The sequence below is a fragment of the Pipistrellus kuhlii genome, unplaced genomic scaffold (assembly GCF_014108245.1).
Source record: "Pipistrellus kuhlii isolate mPipKuh1 unplaced genomic scaffold, mPipKuh1.p scaffold_m20_p_7, whole genome shotgun sequence".
Classification (NCBI taxonomy): Eukaryota; Metazoa; Chordata; class Mammalia; order Chiroptera; family Vespertilionidae; genus Pipistrellus; species Pipistrellus kuhlii.
The window spans coordinates 61,207,231-61,226,856 of NW_023425573.1; the positions used below are offsets into that span (position 1 = coordinate 61,207,231).

Here is a 19,626-nt window from a genome sequence, read left to right on the forward strand (position 1 = left end):
GTCCGTTCTGCATTTGTGCCAATAGGAGCCATTGGTTGGGATACCAGTAATCTGCTAGACCGTGACTCATTGCTTCCCATCCTCAAGACTGTCATGTCAATTGTTACTGACTGTCACACCCATCATTACTGATCATCACCTGCTGTTCTTTTATAGTTAGAATCTGAGTCTAGAGTCTTCTGGGAAACAGCCATGACAATTTGACCTCTAGATGAGAACATACTTCTTACTGTTTCAGGGCCAGGGCAAGGTATTTACAGAACCAAATACCTTATGGGCTTGTTTATTCACGATGTGCTCATGGCCTTGTGCTCTTCCCTTTACAAAAACATTCACTACACTTATTCTTTGTTCCAAAGTTAAGTCTACTGACATCAACCAGTCACTTTTGTTGTTCAGGATTTTTGCTGTCTGTTGACAAATTTTTAACATATTGATTTGGTATTCTCCCAAAATATATACAGTGGAACCTTGTTTCTCCAACTTAATTTGACTGTCAGTCAAGTCTCTATCTTCTTTCAATCCTCCTTGATCTGGGGATAGCTTCCTGTTATTTACTATCTGTATTAGTTTGCAAGGTATTTTGTAACGAAGTTCAATAAACTGGGTTATTAAAAGGCTGTTTGAAATGGAATATTTTTTCCCATTAGAAATAATGTAAATTGAATTAATCCATTCTAGACCTCCAAATGATTCCCTGTTTTAACCTTTCTTATATACACTACATTTCTATTGTACTCTTTAACATAAATAAAGACTTTTTTTAAAATATATTTTATTGATTTTTCACAGAGAGGAAGAGAGAGGAATAGAGAGTCAGAAACATCGATGACAGAGAATCATCAATCAGCTGCCTCCTGCACACCCCCCACTGGGGATGTGCCCACAACCAAGGTACATGCTCTTGCCCGGAATCGAACCCGGGACCCTTCAGTCCGCAGGCCGACGCTCTATCCACTGAGCCAAACCGGTCCCGGCAACATAAATAAAGACTTTTGAAACAAAAAGGGCATGGAATGTAAATGAAAATTTAACAAAAAGGAAAGAAAATGTACAGTAAAAACTGAAAATTTTACAATAATTATAAGCTGCAACAATAGTAAAAATGCCACAAAAAATATTCATAGCACAATATCTTGAGATTTTAATAATGGTAAACTAACTCATATTTGTGAATTCTCTCCTTTGTTTGTCACCTGAGAAGTCTGTGACTCATCATACAGGTATCAGCATGAAAGGGTTGTTAGGTTGTGAAGTGAATTGCTCCAGATGGAAGACGTCTGAGGAACAAAATTTCCACTGTATTTTATCAATTATGACTCAATGTTTCTTTTCTTTGAAGTAGGAGTTGACAATTTGGGCATGAGTTCTTGTAATTTCTCAAGAACCTTTTTTGTTTTCTCGCCCACTTCCTTTAAAGGCCTATTCAAAAAGGACATGCAGCTTACTGCAAACTCTCCCTTTAAAAACCAAACCTCTGCTTGATTAACATGTCATTTTGATGGGTTAAGTCTTAAGATTGACTAGCTCTTCTTTTAATGTCTTTACTTATTTTACTTGTAAAGATCTGCCTCCTTTGGCTTTATGTCCATCTAATGTTTGGGATGAAGTAAATAAGGGCTTCATTTCTCTCCTCTGAATCCATATTAATCCTGTCCAGATTTACTGGTACTCTAAAAAATTGTGATATGTGATTTTGTGTTTGTTTTATTGATTTTTAGAGACAGAGAAGAAGGGTGAGAGAGGAAAACAAAAACAAAAACAAAAACACAGCAATTTGTTGTACCACTTATGCATTCATTGGTTGATGCTTGTATGTGCCCTGTCTGGAGATCGAACCTACAATCTTGGTGTATCCAGATGACACTCTTACAAGCTGACCTACCCAGCCAGGGCTTGATTTTGTGTTTAAGTTAGATAATTTGCTACATTTGCTCTGTTAGACTAAAGAGGCACAACACCCAAGAAATGATTTTCAAGGTAGACCAAACAAAGCCTTTTCTGTCAAAAACCAGAAGGCAAACATTTTAGGCTTTGTGGAACTTACAATTCCTGCTGCAAGGACTTGTTTCTATCATGGTGGCATAAAAATAGCCATAGAAAAATATGTAAATAAATAAATGTGGATGTGTTCTCATTAAACCTTATTATTTGAAAAAAATATTTTTGCCAACCCTTTTCCTAAGGTCATTCTCCAAATTCTGGCACAAATTGGACATGCTGCAAGAGTTCATGAATTTCCTATGTCAGTCAAGTCTCTATCTTTTTTCTTTTTCTTTTTTTCTTTTTTAATATATTTTATTGATTTTTTACAGAGAGAAAGGGAGAGAGATAGAGCGCTAGAAATGTCAATGGGAGAGAAACATCGACCAGCTGCCTCTTGCACAGCCCCCACCGGGGATGTGCCCTTAACCAATTTACATGCCCTTGACCAGAATCAAACCCAGGACCTTTCAGTCCACAGACTGAAGCTCTACCGCTGAGCCAAACCGGTTTCAGCAAGTCTTTATCTTTTTTCAATCCTCCTTGACCTGGGATAATTTCCTGTTATTCACCATCTGTATTAGTTTGCTAGGTGTTTTGTACAAAGTTCAATGAACTCGGTTATTAACCAACAGAAATTTATTATCTCAGCATTCTGGAGGTTGTAAGTCCAAAATCAAGGTGTTGGGAGGATTTGTTCTCTCTGAAGGCTGTGAGGGAAGGATCTGTTATAGGCTGCTCTACTTGACTTCTAAATGGCTGTGCTTATGATCACCAATGTTCTCCCTTCATGTCTCAAAATTTCCCTCTTTTATAAGTCATACTGGATGAGAGCCACCCTCATAGCCTCATTTTAACCTGATGTATCTTAAAGACTCCATCTCCTTTTGAGGTCACATTCTGTGGTTCTAGGGGTTAGGACTTCAAAACATAAAATTTTTAGGGAACTCAGTTCAACCAATAACACACTCCTTAAAGGTTTATTTGATCTCAAAAGGTCTAAGAACTCTAAGAACTCAAGAGTGTTAGCTTTCCATAAATAGGCCTCACCTTAATTCGGCCTTAAGTCTTAGAGGCATCTGGCTGGAGGCCTCATCCCTTGACAAAGGTTACAATGGGATTGCTATAGAAGTTCAAGATTCTGGAAATTAATTTGATTGCTTCTGAGTAATATTTTACCTGCATTAAAAATGCCGATCACTCTAAACTTTATTTGCTTATTCTTTTAGTTTATTTATATGTTCCAAATTTAACCAAGGGACCAGTTTCATTTATGCAAGATTAGAACAGGAACTATAAAGTAACTAATTTGTTTTTACAAATTGAAGAGAAAATATAGAAGTAAGGCAATGGTTTGACAAAAAGTAAAGGTAAGTTCTAAAGCTATTTAAACTGACTTGTCTATATAAATATTTTTTAAAATTAATTTGTTATTAAAAGTATCTCAAATTTGTATGATTTTATTATCAGATGCCAGTGTGTATTTTTAATATATATGTCATGGGTGGGGTAAATGTATACATATAAACCAACATTAAATGGACTGTCAGTGTAAAATAAGTATCAACATTTCTTATCAGAATTGCAGAAATGTAATTCATTCCATATAATTAATGTTTATTGTTGTAATATTATTAGATATTTTTTATTAGACTAAAAGACTAGTTTGCTAACTTATTTTGACCTATTTTTTAAGTAAATGTTTCTCTTTTTAAAAATTAGTTTAAATTGATATTTTTTTTTGAATTTAGGAATTTCACTTTCTGCTTATTACACACTTCAAAAGTCTAAGATACAACTTGATATAAAGGAGCAAAACTGATTCAAAGCCTAGCTCTATGATGTAAGGAAGAGTTGATTTCTCAAAAGTTACCTTGGTAAGCATTATTCTGGGATTGGTTACTGCGACAGCAAGATTTTCTTATTTTTTGCTTAAAAATGTAGGGGAATGTCATTGGATAGAGCTTTGCTCTGCAGACTGAAGGGTTCTGGTTTTGATTTAGGTCAAGTGTACATGCCTGGGTTGCGGGCTCAATCCCAGAAGGGGGCATGCAGAAGGCAACCAATCAATGATTCTGTCATGATTGATGTTTCTATTTCTCTCTCCCTGACCCTTCCTCTCTGAAATCAATAAAAAACATATTTTTTTTTAAAAAAAATGTAGGATAATTTATATTTAAGAGATATTTTCCTCCATATTTATAAGAAAAGACGAAAGCCCATTCTTTTAAAGGCCATGTGACAAGAAGATTTAGGTGTTCCATTAGATTAGAAATTTAGGTGTTCTTTTGATTAGAAATTCTAGGCTAAAATCTCAACATATTATGACTGCTCATTTGAGAAATCTAAGGATTTCGCTTGCAAATTTAACAAGGAAAAAGGAAGAATCACGAAAAGAAAGGAAAAGAAAAGGCCCTTGCTAAAGATATTGCAATGTTTCTACAGATTGGTGAACATGAAATTGTTGCTGATTGTATTGCCCTTAGTAATGGGAAGCATAAAGATTCAAGCTTTGTTTGTTTCATTTGTATTTTGATTATTTGGATCCTTTGTAATATCAAGAAGATTATAAGCACCTAATATGAATTTGTTGGATAAGAGCTAATTGTAAAATTGTTGCAATCTAAATGCTTGCGATACTAATGTGATTGGGTTGTTGTTGTCAATAAGGAATTGAATTTGGTGATTTGGGATACTAATGAACTAGGATTGATGTCTATGTCCATTAATCTCTGAGATCATATTCCTCTTAAAAAGTAGGTCAAAATGTCATCTGTAGACAAATAATGTCCAGAAGCAAACCACTGGTCCCAGAACTTATCACTTTTATTAAATAACACATAGAGCACCGCATCTCACAATTCCTAAGGACCAATTCTGGGTTTGGTTATTAGAATGAAAAACTAGCTTACTAACATATTCTTCTTGTTGAAAAAATATTTTAAAATAAGTTTTCTTTCTTTTTTGTATAATTTCAATTTAATAGTTGTTTTTTCTCTTTAAGTACAAAACCTATTTTTTGTCTTTTATATTTCAGAGAAGTCTAAGACACAACTTGACCTAGAGGAGCACACTTCATTCTGACACACTCCATTCACTGAGTAGCACTTTAGAATCTGCGAAGTCTGAAATACAAATGTCAATAGGCTTATCAAGGGACGAAAACAAAAATTTGAACTGCCACCAGAATTTGGCATTGAATTTTTAATTTTGTTTCCACCTTTGAGAAATGGCTCCTATCTTGGTTTCAAAGACACCCTGATACCCCAAATTATATAGTGTATGTATGGACTGTAAGAGCTCCAAGAGAAGCCCAGTATTTCCACATCTGACCCTTAGAAAATTACTAGGGGCCAGCTAAAGAGAGGTGAGTAAATTACACCCTCCCCTCTTTTTTCCCCCCTATCTTTTTTTTTTTTTTTTTTCCTGTGATCTCCCATTGTAATCACCAGTCAATCCTGTGACAGTGGTGGCAGTTATAACAGCAGGAGCTGCACATACACCCAAACCACTGAGAAAGAAAGCATTTCTTTCTAACCAAAGGAAGGATAGTTCTAAGAATGCAGGATAATTCTGGTTGCTTTTGTTCTTTGCCCTGGTGCCTTACCAGAAGCAAGCATAGTCACAAGAAGCGCATAACAAAATGTGTAAACTATATTTTAGTTTTCTGACCAGAGGAAAATGAGAATGGGCATCTGGGGACAGGGAAGTTTTAGGCAAAGAGGGAGCTTAAGAAAATCATTATATAAAGTTGTACGTAAACTCCTGAGCTCACTCTGAACTGTACTTGAATGTATCTAACCCTAAACAATGTAAGAAAACATTGAGAATTGATCCCAGATTTCAAATTACTAAGTGGTCTATGTGCAGGACAAATCTTTGCAGACTAAACTTATCTGGGTAGACTAAAGTAAACCAAAGGAAATGAAAAATATCAACACTCACCTAAGTCTGATAAGATAATATTCAAAATATATAGATAAAATTCAAAATTATTTAATATAGAACTAGAGAGTCTGGGGCAGTTGGCCAGCCAACCCTGCCCCCTGGTCCAACTCCCAGCCAAGAGGACAATTTACATATTAGCTTTTTATTATATAGGATTATATATTATATATTAACTTTTAGAAAAACCATTAAAAAAACAAAAATAACTATAAAGATATATTTCAAAATTTGATATAAAATTTAATGCTATACCAAAAAATCCCCTAAAACAAAGCATCATTTTTATGAAGACAAAAAAAGGGGAAAATAAAGGTTTTTAAAAACGACAAACTAAAAACAAATAATTAAATGATAGACCTTCATCTAAACATATCAATCATCACATTAAACATATTGGGTCGGCAGCTAAGTAATTGCGGGTTTCACACATATATGGCTTCAGTTGAATTTTTAGGTTTGCAGACGTAGTACAAATGTAAAACACATTTTGTTATTTGATAGTTGGCTATTCAGCTGTTAATCAGTAAAAAAAGTTTTTTGATCTGTTTTGTAGTTTTCGTTTGGCGTTCGTTGAAAAATGGAAAATCAAAAGGAACATTTTCGTCATATTTTGCTTTTTTATTTCCGCAAAGGGAAAAACACATTGCAAGCTCATAAAAAGTTATGTGCTGTTTATGGTGACGAAGCCTTAAAAGAACGGCAGTGTCAAAATTGGTTTGCCAAATTTCGTTCTGGTGATTTTTCACTCAAAGATGAAAAACGCTCTGGTCGTCCAGTTGAAGTTGATGACGCCCTAATCAAAGCAATAATCAATTCGGACTGTCACAGTAGAACACGTGAGATTGCAGAGAAGCTTCATGTATCACATACATGCATTGAAAATCACTTAAAACAACTTGGCTATGTTCAAAAACTCGATACATGGGTTCCTCACGAACTGAAAGAATCACAGTTAACGCAACGCATTAGCAGCTGCGATTTGCTAAAGAAACGTAATGAAAATGATCCATTTTTAAAACGACTGATAACTGGCAATGAAAAATGGGTTGTTTACAACAATATCAAGCGGAAAAGATCATGGAGCAGGCCAGGTGAACCAACTCAAACAACATCAAAAGCTGATATTCATCAAAAGAAGGTTTTGTTATCAGTTTGGTGGGATTACAAAAAAATTGTCTACTTTGAACTCTTACCACCCAACCAAACGATCAATTCTGATGTCTACATTGAACAACTAACGAAATTAAACAATGCAGTTGAAGAAAAGCGGCCCGAATTGACAAATCGAAAAGGTGTTGTATTCCATCATGACAATGCAAAGCCACACACATCTTTGGTCACTCGGCAAAAATTAATGGAGCTTGGTTGGGATGTTTTGCCACATCCACCATATAGTCCTGACCTTGCACCATCTGATTACTTTTTGTTTCGATCTTTACAAAACTCCTTGAATGGTAAAAATTTCAATAATAATGATGATGTCAAATCGTACCTGATTCAGTTTTTTGCTAATAAAAACCAGAAGTTTTTTGAACATGGGATTATGATGCTGCCTGAAAGATGGCAAAAGGTCATTGATCAAAATGGGCAATACATTACAGAATAAAGTTATTTAGTTCCATGAAAAAATTGTCTTTGATTTTCTTTTAAAAATCCGCAATTACTTAGCTGCCGACCCAATAAATGGTTTAAATGCAGCAATTAAAAGTCAATTATTGCCAAGATAAATTAAGTGACCAAACTATGTTGTGTCTATAAGCATTCTGAGTACTTTATTGTAATGATATTGATAGGAAAAACATAAAAGGTAGAAAAAGACATGTCATGCAAACACTCACCAAAATGAAACTTGATCATTATTTATATCAGACAAAGTAAACTGCAGAGCAAGCAAACTATCAGAGATAAAATAGGGTATTGCATGATAATAAATGTATCGATTCAGCAATAAGATATAACAATACCAAATGTGAGTGCATCCAACAACACCAACACATACAAAGCAAAAACTGAGGAAAAACTAAAAGGAGAAATGGGAAAGCCTATACAGTTACTGTTGAACATTTCAATGAATGCCCATCTCTCAATAATTAACATAGTAAGTAAATATAGAAACAGTAAGGATATAGAACTGAAAAAAAAAATCAAGCAAATGAATATAATTTATGTTTATTGAACATTCCAACAAACAATGGAGTAAACCTTCTTTTAAATGTACATAAAGTGTTTATCAAGACAGACCATTGTCTGGGGGAGGGAAACCTGAGCAAATTTAAAAAAACTAAATCCATACAGTGAATGTTTTGTGACCATAATAAAAATAAATAAGTGATAAATAATTTTAAAAAAACCACACTAAAAATAACAGAAATAATTCTAAATAAAACATGGATCAAGAAAACCTTTGAAACTTAAGTTTGGGTGAGGAGTTCTTTGATAAAAAGCACAATCTATAAAATAAAAAATAAAAAACCAATATATGAGGCATCCTCAAAATTAAAAACCTCTGGTCTCTGTGAAAGATTCTATTATGAGAAATGAAAGATAAGCTCTGGACTTGGAGAAAGTATTTTCATATCACTTATTCAACAAATGAGTTATGTACTGAGTACATAAAGGACTCTGAAAAGTCATCATTTTAAAAATTGTTAAAATATTTGAGCAACGACTTTAAAAAAAAATATTCATTCTACTTTCTTTATTTCTCTAGTTGTAGGACTTCCATTCAGCCAGATTGTAGGCAGTTCTGAATAATGGTGTTCTGTATTTTAGTTGTAATTTGGATGTGGTTCTGGGAGGCGGTGAGTACATGTTTATCTATGCCACCATCTTGGTTCTCCAAGAGCTGCATTTTTTTTTTTTTTTAAAGAAAATATGTGGATAGTTCACAATCTCATACAACTATTACTGCTAAATTTCAATAGCTATTAGGGAAATGCATGTACTATCTCAAATGAGATATTACTATACACATTAGAATAAGTTAAAAAAAAAAAAAAGAACAAAAATCTGACAATACCAACTGCTAGTAATAATGGGGAACAATAGGCACTCACACTTTGCTGATAGCAATGCAAACTGTTTCAACTACTCTGGAAAACAGATTAACAGCTCTTTCTACGTTAAAAATTCATTTGTAGTATGATCCCACAATCTATTTACAGCATGCTAGACCAGGGGTTGACAAGTTATGGTTTGTATGCCAAATCTAGCCCTGGTTAGTTTCTGTATAGTCTAACAGGGGTCTTCAAACTACGGCCAGCGGGCCACATGCGGCCCGCAGAGGAGTCTGATCCGGCCCGCCAGGTTTTTTGGGCAGTGAGCGCAGCCGAGGTGTTACAGTAGGAATTAGTAGTTCATATAGTCCGGCCCTCCAGCTCTCTGAGGGACCGTGATCTGGCCCCCACTTTAAAAAGTTTGAGGACGCCTGGTCCTCAAGCTAAGAGTTAAAACAAACAAACAAACAAAAAAACCCCAACATATTTAATTGAAAGAAGGGGGAGGAGGGAAGATGAGAAAGTGAATATGTGGTCTGCCAAGAGTAAACTATGTACTATCTTACATTTCACATGCACAAAATAAGTTTGATAAAAACTTTACATTCACACAAGCATTTATATGATTGTGTATAGCAATTACTCATAAACACCAAAACTGGACACAACCTCAAATGTCCTTTTGAAAATCAAATCATGCCAGTTCAACCATCTTCATTGAGCTTATAGTCAATCCTTATGAAGAGAAAACGGTCACTGCCTTAATAAGCTGCTTTGTAGCAATATGCCCTGCTTCTCAGTCCAGGTTTGGGTGTGAGTGCTCTTGGTGTGTGCACAACAAATTGTTCCTAAGTAATGCTTCACTGATTCATTTGGTTTTACTTAGGCTATTTCTGAACCTTTCACATTCATAGCATAGCGCCAGAAGTGGAGTCCAAAGAAGACAACCCCCCACAACCCTGAGGTAGTGAGAAAAGCAGGTCCCGCGGCCCACAGAGTCCTCTGTACTCACCCACAGACCATGGACTTGTGAGGTACTGTCTCACAGACCATGGACTTGTGGGGTAAGTCTCTGTTACATCTGAGCTCTGCTCTTTACATTCTGCGTTCTCCAACTTTATTATGCACACTGACTTTCTGTTTCTGTTTGTTCTGTTGTTTCGTTGTTAAAGCTTCGTGGTAAGTTATCCATCTTTTTCAAAAAGGGTACAACACATGATTCTTGGTATTTTGAAATAGCTGTTGGGAAAACTAGCTAACACATTGCGTACCAGTCGTTTGAGTGCCAGCTTTACTAAGTGGCCAGATAAGTTTCTATTGAACGAGTACAAATAGTTTACAAAGTATAATACTTTAAAAAGATATTAGTTTGTAAGAACATGTAATAAAGAACTTCGAAATGCAATGGGTATTTAATTTTAAGGTCTGCCTTCAACATTTGTGTAAAACACTGTGTGATATGAAAACACGAGAATGCTCGTGGTCTGCCCGCAGTGTGTTAAGAAGTTTTTAGGGAATTCAAAGGCAAGATAGGTTTCGTTTCTTTGTTCAGGATCCTGCTCCTTTCTGAAAAAAATGGGGCCTCTCTTAGATAGTTTAAAATGGTCATCAGCATTCTTGGAAAAAAATTGTTTTAGATAAGTCCACCTTACAGGGCTTCCTTAAAAAGAAAGGATCTCATATTTCTTGCAGAAAATATGATGCATTTTTTTGCTTGTTATAAAAAAGCTCCTAAAAGACAAAATGACTCCCAAAATAGCTTTAAAAGCATGCAAAAAATAAAAATATTTAGTAAAAATTTTTGGCCATTTGAGCAGATAACCTTAACATAGTCTATCTGACAGAAACACGATTTGGATCCAACTATTCTTTTGAGTTTTGTACTTGAGACATAGCTAAATTTTTTTTTAACTATAAGATTCATGTCTGTGTCTATCTGTATGCTTGCGTGTGTCTATGTACGTATTTTATAGATACATGCTATTTTTCTACCTCTGGATGGTATTATCAAAATTAATTTGTAAAGATAGCTATTCAATTATTTTTTAAGCCAACCAATATAGGGGTGTCGAACTCAATCAGAGAAGGGGCCAAAATCTAAAATCCAGCCTAAATCGCGGGCCGAATGGTTTACTGAACAGTCATAAACTGTCATTGTGATGGAAACGCAGCGGAGTGCAGTGATGACAGTGCGGTGCGGGCCACATTGCAAGGCCTGGCGGGACGGATTTGGCCCTCGGGCCTTGTGTTTGACACATGTGCTCTATACACTAAGTATAGACTTGGAAATATACACTGAGTGGACAGATTATTATAATCTCTGAATGCATAATAATCTGGCCACTCATATTATATATATATATATATATTTTTTAATTTTAATTTTAATATTTATTTGTTTGTTTGTTTGTTTGTTTATTTATTTATTTTTTGAGACCCAGTGCATGAATTCATGCATGGCATGGATTTGCACATGGATGTGGTCCAGCCAGCTTGGCCAGAGGGAGGGGACATGAGCAGTTGGCCAGCTGGCCTGCTGGTCGAATTCCTGGTTAAAGGGACAATTTGCATATTTAGCCTTTTATTATATAGGCTATACACTGAGTGGCCAGATTATTATGTGTTCAGAGATCATATAATCTGGCCACTCAGTGTAGAATCTCTTTCTCTGTTTTGGCTGTGGTCTTCAGAACAATGCTGAACATAAGCCCAACACAAGCTGAGTAAAAATATTGTTTACCTTTTCTCTAATAACAACTCAGAAACCCTCCAGGAATAGAGAAAAACTTACTTATTTTGGTAAAACTTCCTATTAGAAATCTACAGTAAACTTAATATTTAATGGCAAAATATCAGAAAACTACAGGCTATGTCTATAGCGTTTCCTTAGTAAATTTCTAAAGCCTATGGTGGGAGTTGTGATTCTTTCACTTGCCCAAAACTTTTTTATTTATGTTCTTTTTTTTTTTTCATTATTCAGAGTTCCTGAAGAACATTTGTTCTTGATATTATGCTAGTCTTTTACAATAGTTTGAAATACAATATCAGTTTTAAATGTTTTTAGATGGTTTTAATAAGCTACTGGTGGTGTAGTCTTATCTTGACAAAAAAGAAATTTCAACATCAACCATCCTTGAGTCTGATGCTCTTGTGCAGTACAAACTTGAGTAGCCACCAGCTCATCTTCACCTCTGTGCCCATGGGGCACACTCTGCTCAGTTGCCATCTCTGCCGTGTTTCCTTCCCTGACCACCCTGGTAAAATAACACTTCTCCCAGCTGCTCTCCAAACACTCACAGTAAGTACATTACTTACTGTTTGTAAGGGTGTTTATTATCTGTCTCCTCATACCTCAACAAAACTTCAGGCACGTGATAACCGTGTTCTTTAGTTCACAGATAAACTGTCCTGAAAATAGTTGCAAGGACAGAGAAATGCCTACAAAGGTGTTGAAAGGATGAACCCTCAGAGAATAATAGTCACCCTAGAGTTAGAGTAAGAATTAATTGATCCAACTACCTATCACACCATCCTCAGTGATCTAGAATGGACTCCCGTCAAAGCCTCTGATTTAGTAATTCAGGGATGGGACCCAAGAACTTGCAAGTTCTAGAAAACTCTCTGGTGATCCTCAGGCAGCTGGTCAGGAGGCTACACGCTTTGACAATGCCTAATTTTATAAACTCTTGGGGGTAGTGATGCAAATTTTTGTGTCATTCAAAACTACTTTTTAAATAACGAATAGTTTAAATTTTTTTCTCAATTATTCATTTAAGTTTTAATTTAATACTTCAAATTTTATTTTCAAATAATATATTATGTCTTATAGCAATAAGGATGCAAGGACTTACCATATTTTTCGGACCATAAGACACACCGGACCATAAGACGCACCAGTTTTTAGAGAAGGGAAATGAAGAAAAAAAGATTCTGAAACAAATAGTGTCCTAAAATATTTTATGTGCATTAAAACCCAACATCACAGTCATAAACACATGTAATCAACCCTGTAAAGTAAACAGCAGCATTTAGAACCATTTTAGAGCCGGGCAAGCACACAGAGACCACACAGAGCCAGGCAAGTAAAAAAACTTTTTTTTTTAAAGTATATGTGTAGGCTATATTTGGACCATAAGACGCAGGGACTTTTTCTCCCCACTTCTGGGGGGAAAAAAGTGCGTCTTATGGTCCGAAAAATACGGTAGTTATCCTTATTGGAATTGTGGTTATCATCTCTGTACAGAAGTCACTCTGTGCAGTTGGGGACTTGAAGGCAGATGGTTGAAATCTAAGAAGATAAACATTTTTCTTGGAACAAAGCTAATTATAAGTTGCCATCAGATTGTTATTATGGCTAGAATTCCAGAAATGGTGTATATAAGTTCATTTTCTATTTATTCTTTGTGTATTATATCATTTTGGCTAATAGCTGGTTCTAAATAAAATGGTTCAAATTTCAAGATCTTCATTTTTAAAATGTAATTCTTCAAGTAGGATGGCTATAAAATATGTTAATACCATATTTTCCTGAGAATGAGTCCTGAATGCCAAGAATCGGGGTCAGTAATGACAGCAACACCATGGCAATTAAGGTCCATTCTGCAGGTTTGAGTATAATACATCTATGTGTTAATCTGAAAGTTTGGACAAGATTTTTAAATTGTGTGAAAATATCTCCTTATGCAATCTGATAGAACTTAAATCTATCATAGAAAGGTGGGATCACATTCTGCTGAGTTTTGTGATTTGGTGGTTTCTTCTATTAAAACATCATCCCCAGCCCAACCAGCATTGACTTATGAACCAGGAGGTCGTGGTTCAATTGCTGGTCAGGGCACATGCTCAGGTTGTGGGCTCGTGATCCCCATTGTGGGGCGTGTAGGAGGCATCTGATCAATGATTCTTTCTTATCCCTGATGTTTCCCTTTTTCTCTCTCTCTGTTTTTCTCTCTCCCCTTTGCTCTTCCTCTCTGAAATCAACATGAGGATATAAATTGTGTTAGTTAATAAGTGTTAGCTTCAGTAACAGAAAAAGAAAAAAAAAATCCAACATATCATTTTAACTTTATGTATACCCCTTTTTTTCAAAAGCTTTTATTCCTGGAAATTCAGGGTTGGGTCTTACCTCAAATCCTTATGCTATTGAATAGAAAAAAGGCCTCCTAAGAAAAGAAAGTCAAAGACACCCACCCCTTACTGCATCACCTCTCGTGTCCAGGAAGAGGTCACCGCTCATAAGTGTGTGACTAGATGTGGCCCTTCATTCTCCCAGACAATTCAGCCCAACCTGAAGGCACAATGAACCACTTTCTCTCCTCAGTGCTTCTGCCATGCTCTTCCTTCTCTCTGTAATACCACCATCCACCCTTACTGGAAAGGTTTTTGTTACTACTTCTGTTTACTTATTTTGTTGTGTCTGTTTTTCTTGTCACTCATGAAAATGAGTAAAATAAATTGTATTTAATTGGGAGAAAATTACAATTTTCAGTAAGTGTCATAAAGTTCTAGAGCACTGATTGCTGTTAGATATAAGGCTTTCTCTTATTTCATCCTCCTGTAATTCTACATGGTGCCATCCTGTGTTACCTAATAACAAAGAAGCCAGTAAAGACAGCTATGTGGCTCAATCTCACCCTAAGATCATATCTGCTGATTCTCTTGGGTTATGAATATCCAAAATTGTACCTGCCTCATTTAATCTCAAGAAAAAAAAAAAGGAAATTAGACTCTACTGTAAAGTGTGTGGAACCAACTTTGGTGGATTAATTCCATTCAACCTACCGGTAGTAGACTTTTTCATAGAAGTAAAATGGAGCAAAGCCAAATACAAAAAATTGCTTTATATTTCGATACCTGTGCTACCTAGTTGCTGTTTAATATATATATATATATATATATATTTCAAAGAGGAAAGGAAAGGAGAGGAGAGGTAGAAACATCAGTGATGAGAGAGAATTATTGATCAACTGCCTCTTGCAGGCCTTCTACTGAGAACTGAACCTGCAACCCAGGCTTATGCATGGGAATCTAACTGTGACCTCCTGATTCATAGGTCAACACTCAAGCACTGAGCTACACTGGGTGGGCTGTGTTTTGTTGTGTGGTTTCTTTTTGTTTTTTGTTTTTGTTTTTGTTTTTAACAGAACATCTCCCTAACCAAGGACAGAGTCAGTTTACTCCATTATTTTTAATTTTTGATTTCTTGATCATTTATTTATTTTTTTTGTTTGGTAAGTCTTATTCACACATAAAATCCATCCTAATATACCAAATCCCAAAATGACATTTTCTCTAAGGCAACTATTAAGGTATAAACTAGTTGTTATAAAATCAAAGATATTGTAATAATATACTGAAAAGGAATTCTTTTGCACTCAAAGTGCTTAGAGAACAAGTAAATGCATCTGCCTATAATTTCTATTCAATCAGTCTATTGTTCAGAGAAGTAGATGACAGTAAAAGCACCCTGCAAGTATTTTGTTCAGAGGACAAGAGAAAACATAAGGAATCTGAGGCGAGGGTAGGCTGACAAGTTGATTCAGTAGCACTGGGAACCTGCTGTTTTTCAGACAATTGCAATGGCTCTATTATATAATGGGACAATGATTTTCGAAGAGTTATGATAAACACATGCAATAATAAAAATAGATTAATAAATTGATTAAGGAAAATAAAACTTTTTCTAGTATTCTCACTTGGAGGGAGGTCCTGCATTTTGGGAATATGAAAATATTCCCTGAAGTGCCTCAGCTTATCTTCCTCATCGAGACGAAGGGCAACCCTCTCATCGGTAGGGAGACATCGAAGTTCAGACGCCACGCGTCGCACTGTGTCAGCTGGTAACTCATGAGGTAAAGGATCCATTACAAGTTGTTCTCTAAAAATGAAAACAGAAATGAAAAATAGTAAAGCCGCCACAATTTTCTGCAGAAAATTAGCCCTGGGAGTAAAACACCTTATGTTTTAAACTAAGAGTTCCATCTTCCCAACCTCAGAAATAATATTGTTACCCAAACAGCATTAAATTCTGTGCCTGAGTGATTCTCATGTATCAACCCAAAAATTAATAGTCACTTAGGGATGTTTTAAGTTTGAATTAGGCAATGGAGTCACTTAGGGATGTTTTAAGTTTGAATTAGGCAATGGTACTCTCAATAAATGCTTGCTCTTTTTTATTTTCTGGAAAACAAACCAAATTAGTGACTATCTGTAATATAAGAGAGACACTGGTAGAAATTAGTCATGAAGAACTTGGAAAGCCAGAAAGTTATTTTTCTCAGTTTAATTGGAAAACATTGGAATATCTTGAGTAGAAAAATGGTATGATATCATTTGGCATTAAATAAAAAATCACCTTTTCTGCTCTCTGGTGAATTATTTAAATGAGAGGTAAATTAATGCAATTTTAAGAGTTCAGGGGATTATGACAATAGCTTAAATGTGGCCAGGGGAAAGGTACTAAGAAGTATCTGGATTTATTAATATATTTTGGAGACAAAAATCTAGAAAATCTATGGTAAAGAAGAAAAGCAGATAACTTTAAGCTTTGGGAGAAACTCCTAAAGAAATATCGAGGGAAGAAACATGTGAGGAGGGAAATCAGAGTTCTTTTGAGAACATGTTAAATTTGAGAAAAATACTGACCATCCAATTACCAAGCTAGCTCTTGACTATTTAAGCTTGAGGGAAAATAGGATCAGAAGACACATGTTTGATATTTTTCAACTCACAGAGTGTACCTAAGACCTACAATTTCTAGGCACCAACCTAAACAAACATAGATAAGGCTCTAGAATACTAATTTAATAATCTCTCTTCCACTCTTCAATCTCCTTCCTCTTATTCCAACACAGACAGAGTTAGGCAGTAAAGAATTACATGTCTGAGTTTATACAATGCCAGCAAAACAAACCTTCTTCCTATCCTTAAGCTTACATTCTTCTGCTTACTTGACCTCTTCCTTTCTCAGCTGCCAATGGCCCATCCTGATGAGCCATCCTTTATGTTCCCAGACAAGGATACTAAGCTTCACCTGAGCATAGTTTTTAGTTTTGATACCAGTAATGCCTATCAGTTGCTGCAGTTCATGCTCTGAAGAAAAGCCAATAATTTCACCATTGATCTTGATGGTTCTTTCAAAATCTGACCATGTAAGTTATTTGTTCTCTTCATAAAATTTCCTCTCTGTGATTTTTCTTATGCCACTCCCTTTCCCCAAAATGTTCCACTTCGCCTTGTACATCTTCAGATCCTAGTCATGATTCAATGTTCTAGCTCAAATGTGACTTTTTCTTGAGGACTGCCATGGTGTCTCAGCTAAAATAGTCTTTCCTTCTCTGAACACCTATACAACGTATGAGCACACATCTAGTAATAAACAATGCATTCTTCTGGTACTGTATTTATTTAGATATGTATGTGGATGGGAAAGATCGTCATGCTGACAACTTGATTCTAAATGGGTCTCTACCTATATTTTTTTCTGATGAAAGAAGCTGCTTTCTGGGTAGAGATGACTACTAATCCTGCCACTTGATGTTATCAGCTGCCTGGTCATCATTAATTAGACCTCTCCTGGACACTTGACCCACTAAAGACAATGGTTTTGTCAATGGCCTGTGAATAATTGGCTATGAAAGCTCTGGCCAAACAATCATGACGGTGTTTAGCTGAGCATGTAATCAAATTCATTCAGGAATGAGCTGTGAGATACAGTTCTTCAGTCAGTTAGAAACAGGAGCAAAATTTAAAAGAATCACAGAGAGAAGCAATAAAGTGGTAGAGCATAGAAGGAGAATTGTCATGGGTGACTCATTTTTGAGAGTCAGACAGAACCACTGATTGTTAAAGCAGGAAGTGATTCCAACAGTAAGAATCTGTTAAAATATAGTTGGCGATGGAACAGCTTTTGTTCCTGAGAGGGTGACAGGATAAGTTAGTCTAGACACTCATTGAATCCTTTCATGCAGCAAAGCATGTGGAAGGCCTGGGAGGCTGCCTGCCTTGCTGTTCTGAAAACCCCATGAACTGTTTTCTGCCTTAGGATCAAGTGTGTGTTACTATAAACCCATTATTTAGGGCGGCTTGATTTAGTTGCTGGTCTACTTACTGAACTGTATTCTACCGTCGAAGGAGGTAGGGGGATGGGGGAGAGAGACTAAATTTTATCTTCATAGTCAGCCCATTGTTGAGCAGTGCCATTTAGATTTTTCCTCTAAATTGGCAGTTTAATAAGAATTCACAAAATAGCCGAAACCGGTTTGGCTCAGTGGATAGAGCGTCGGTCTGCGGACTGTGAGGTCCCAGGTTCGATTCTGGCCAAGGGCATGTACATTGGTTGTGGGCACATCCCTGGTCAGGGTTGTTCAGGAGGCAGCTGGTCTATGTTTCTCTCTCATTGACGTTTCTAGCTCTCTATCCCTCTTCCTTCCTCTCTGTGGAAAATCAATAAAATATATTTTTTTAAAAGAATTCACAAAATAGCTGGGTGAATTATTTAATATGACAGATTACATGCTACTAGAGGGTTTTCTTCTCCTATTCCAACTACATGGGAATAGAGAAACACTTTCAATGAGATGCAGAAACACTTCCAAGGGAGTTTTTCTTATATTTGGGACTCTCTTAGAATCAGCATTTTGAGGCTTCATTGGGGCTAACTTTAAACTCTAAATGAAGTTCCTAAATTTATATACAGATTATTTTTTATCATCATATCCCAGTAAAATTCAACTTTCCTTATTAAAAAATATTAATATTTATTCATTAGCCTCTTTATAGTTGTTTTTTATTCAGTCCTTGTAATAATCCTGAGGGGTCAGTATCATTCCCCCATTTGAGGACTAAACTCTGGAATAGAAACAAAAACAGAAACAGAAACAGAAACAGAAAGGTAATGAAGCTTACTCTGTGGGACCACACTTTTTCTGAGCAGCTGAGTCATCGGAGCTGCCTGCACCATGGCATGTGGGTGAGATATGCAGAGCAAAATTCCTGGCTGAGGACTTGAATCTTTTTCTTTATTTTTACATGCTTCTTGCTTCCTAATTTATTATTATTGTTTACTATTTCTTCAGTCCATTCCCTTTATCTCCCTTTATTTCTTGTTTTAGCCTTGTACTCAGTCTATAAGCATCACAGGATATTAATCCATCTACGATTTTTAAGTTTTTATTTATTGATTTTAGAGAGACAGAGAGAAGAAAGAGAGAGAGAGAAATAGAGAGAAACATTAATTTGTTGTTCTACTTATTTATCGGTATTAATAGGTATTCACTGGTTGACTCTTCCATGTGCCCTAACCAAGGATCAAACCCACAACCTTGGCATATAGAGATGATGTCCTAATCAACTTAGCTGCACTTCCAGGGTTTCATCAACTCTTTGTAATCAACCTTCACATTCAGTGCCATGACACCACAGTGCCCTTATTACAAGGAAGCAATTTATTAACTCACTAGAATCCCAATGAACATAAATCTGTGCACTTGGGTGTCCCTCAGCCTGGCCTGCGCCCTCTCACAGTCCAGGATTCTGCAGGGGATGTCCACCTGCTGGCTTAGGCCCACTCCCTGAGGGATTGGGCCTAACCTAGGAGTCAGACATTCCTCTGGCAGCCTGGGAGCCATTGGGCGATGTCTACCTGCCAGCTTTGAGGGTTCATTAGTGCTGCCAAGGAGGTGGAGAAGCTCCACTACCA

The 19,626-nt window shown here is 36.1% G+C and overlaps 1 protein-coding gene across 1 annotated transcript in view; it reads right to left on the bottom strand.

The window, feature by feature from the left end:
• KYNU (kynureninase) overlaps nucleotides 1-19,626 on the bottom strand; it is a 105,714-nt gene that overhangs the window by 82,836 nt on the left and 3,252 nt on the right. The window contains exon 3 of the mRNA XM_036421889.2: nucleotides 15,623-15,804. Coding sequence (XP_036277782.1) covers nucleotides 15,623-15,791 — 169 coding nt within the window. The 5' untranslated portion in view covers nucleotides 15,792-15,804. The remainder of the gene's footprint in view (nucleotides 1-15,622; nucleotides 15,805-19,626) is intronic.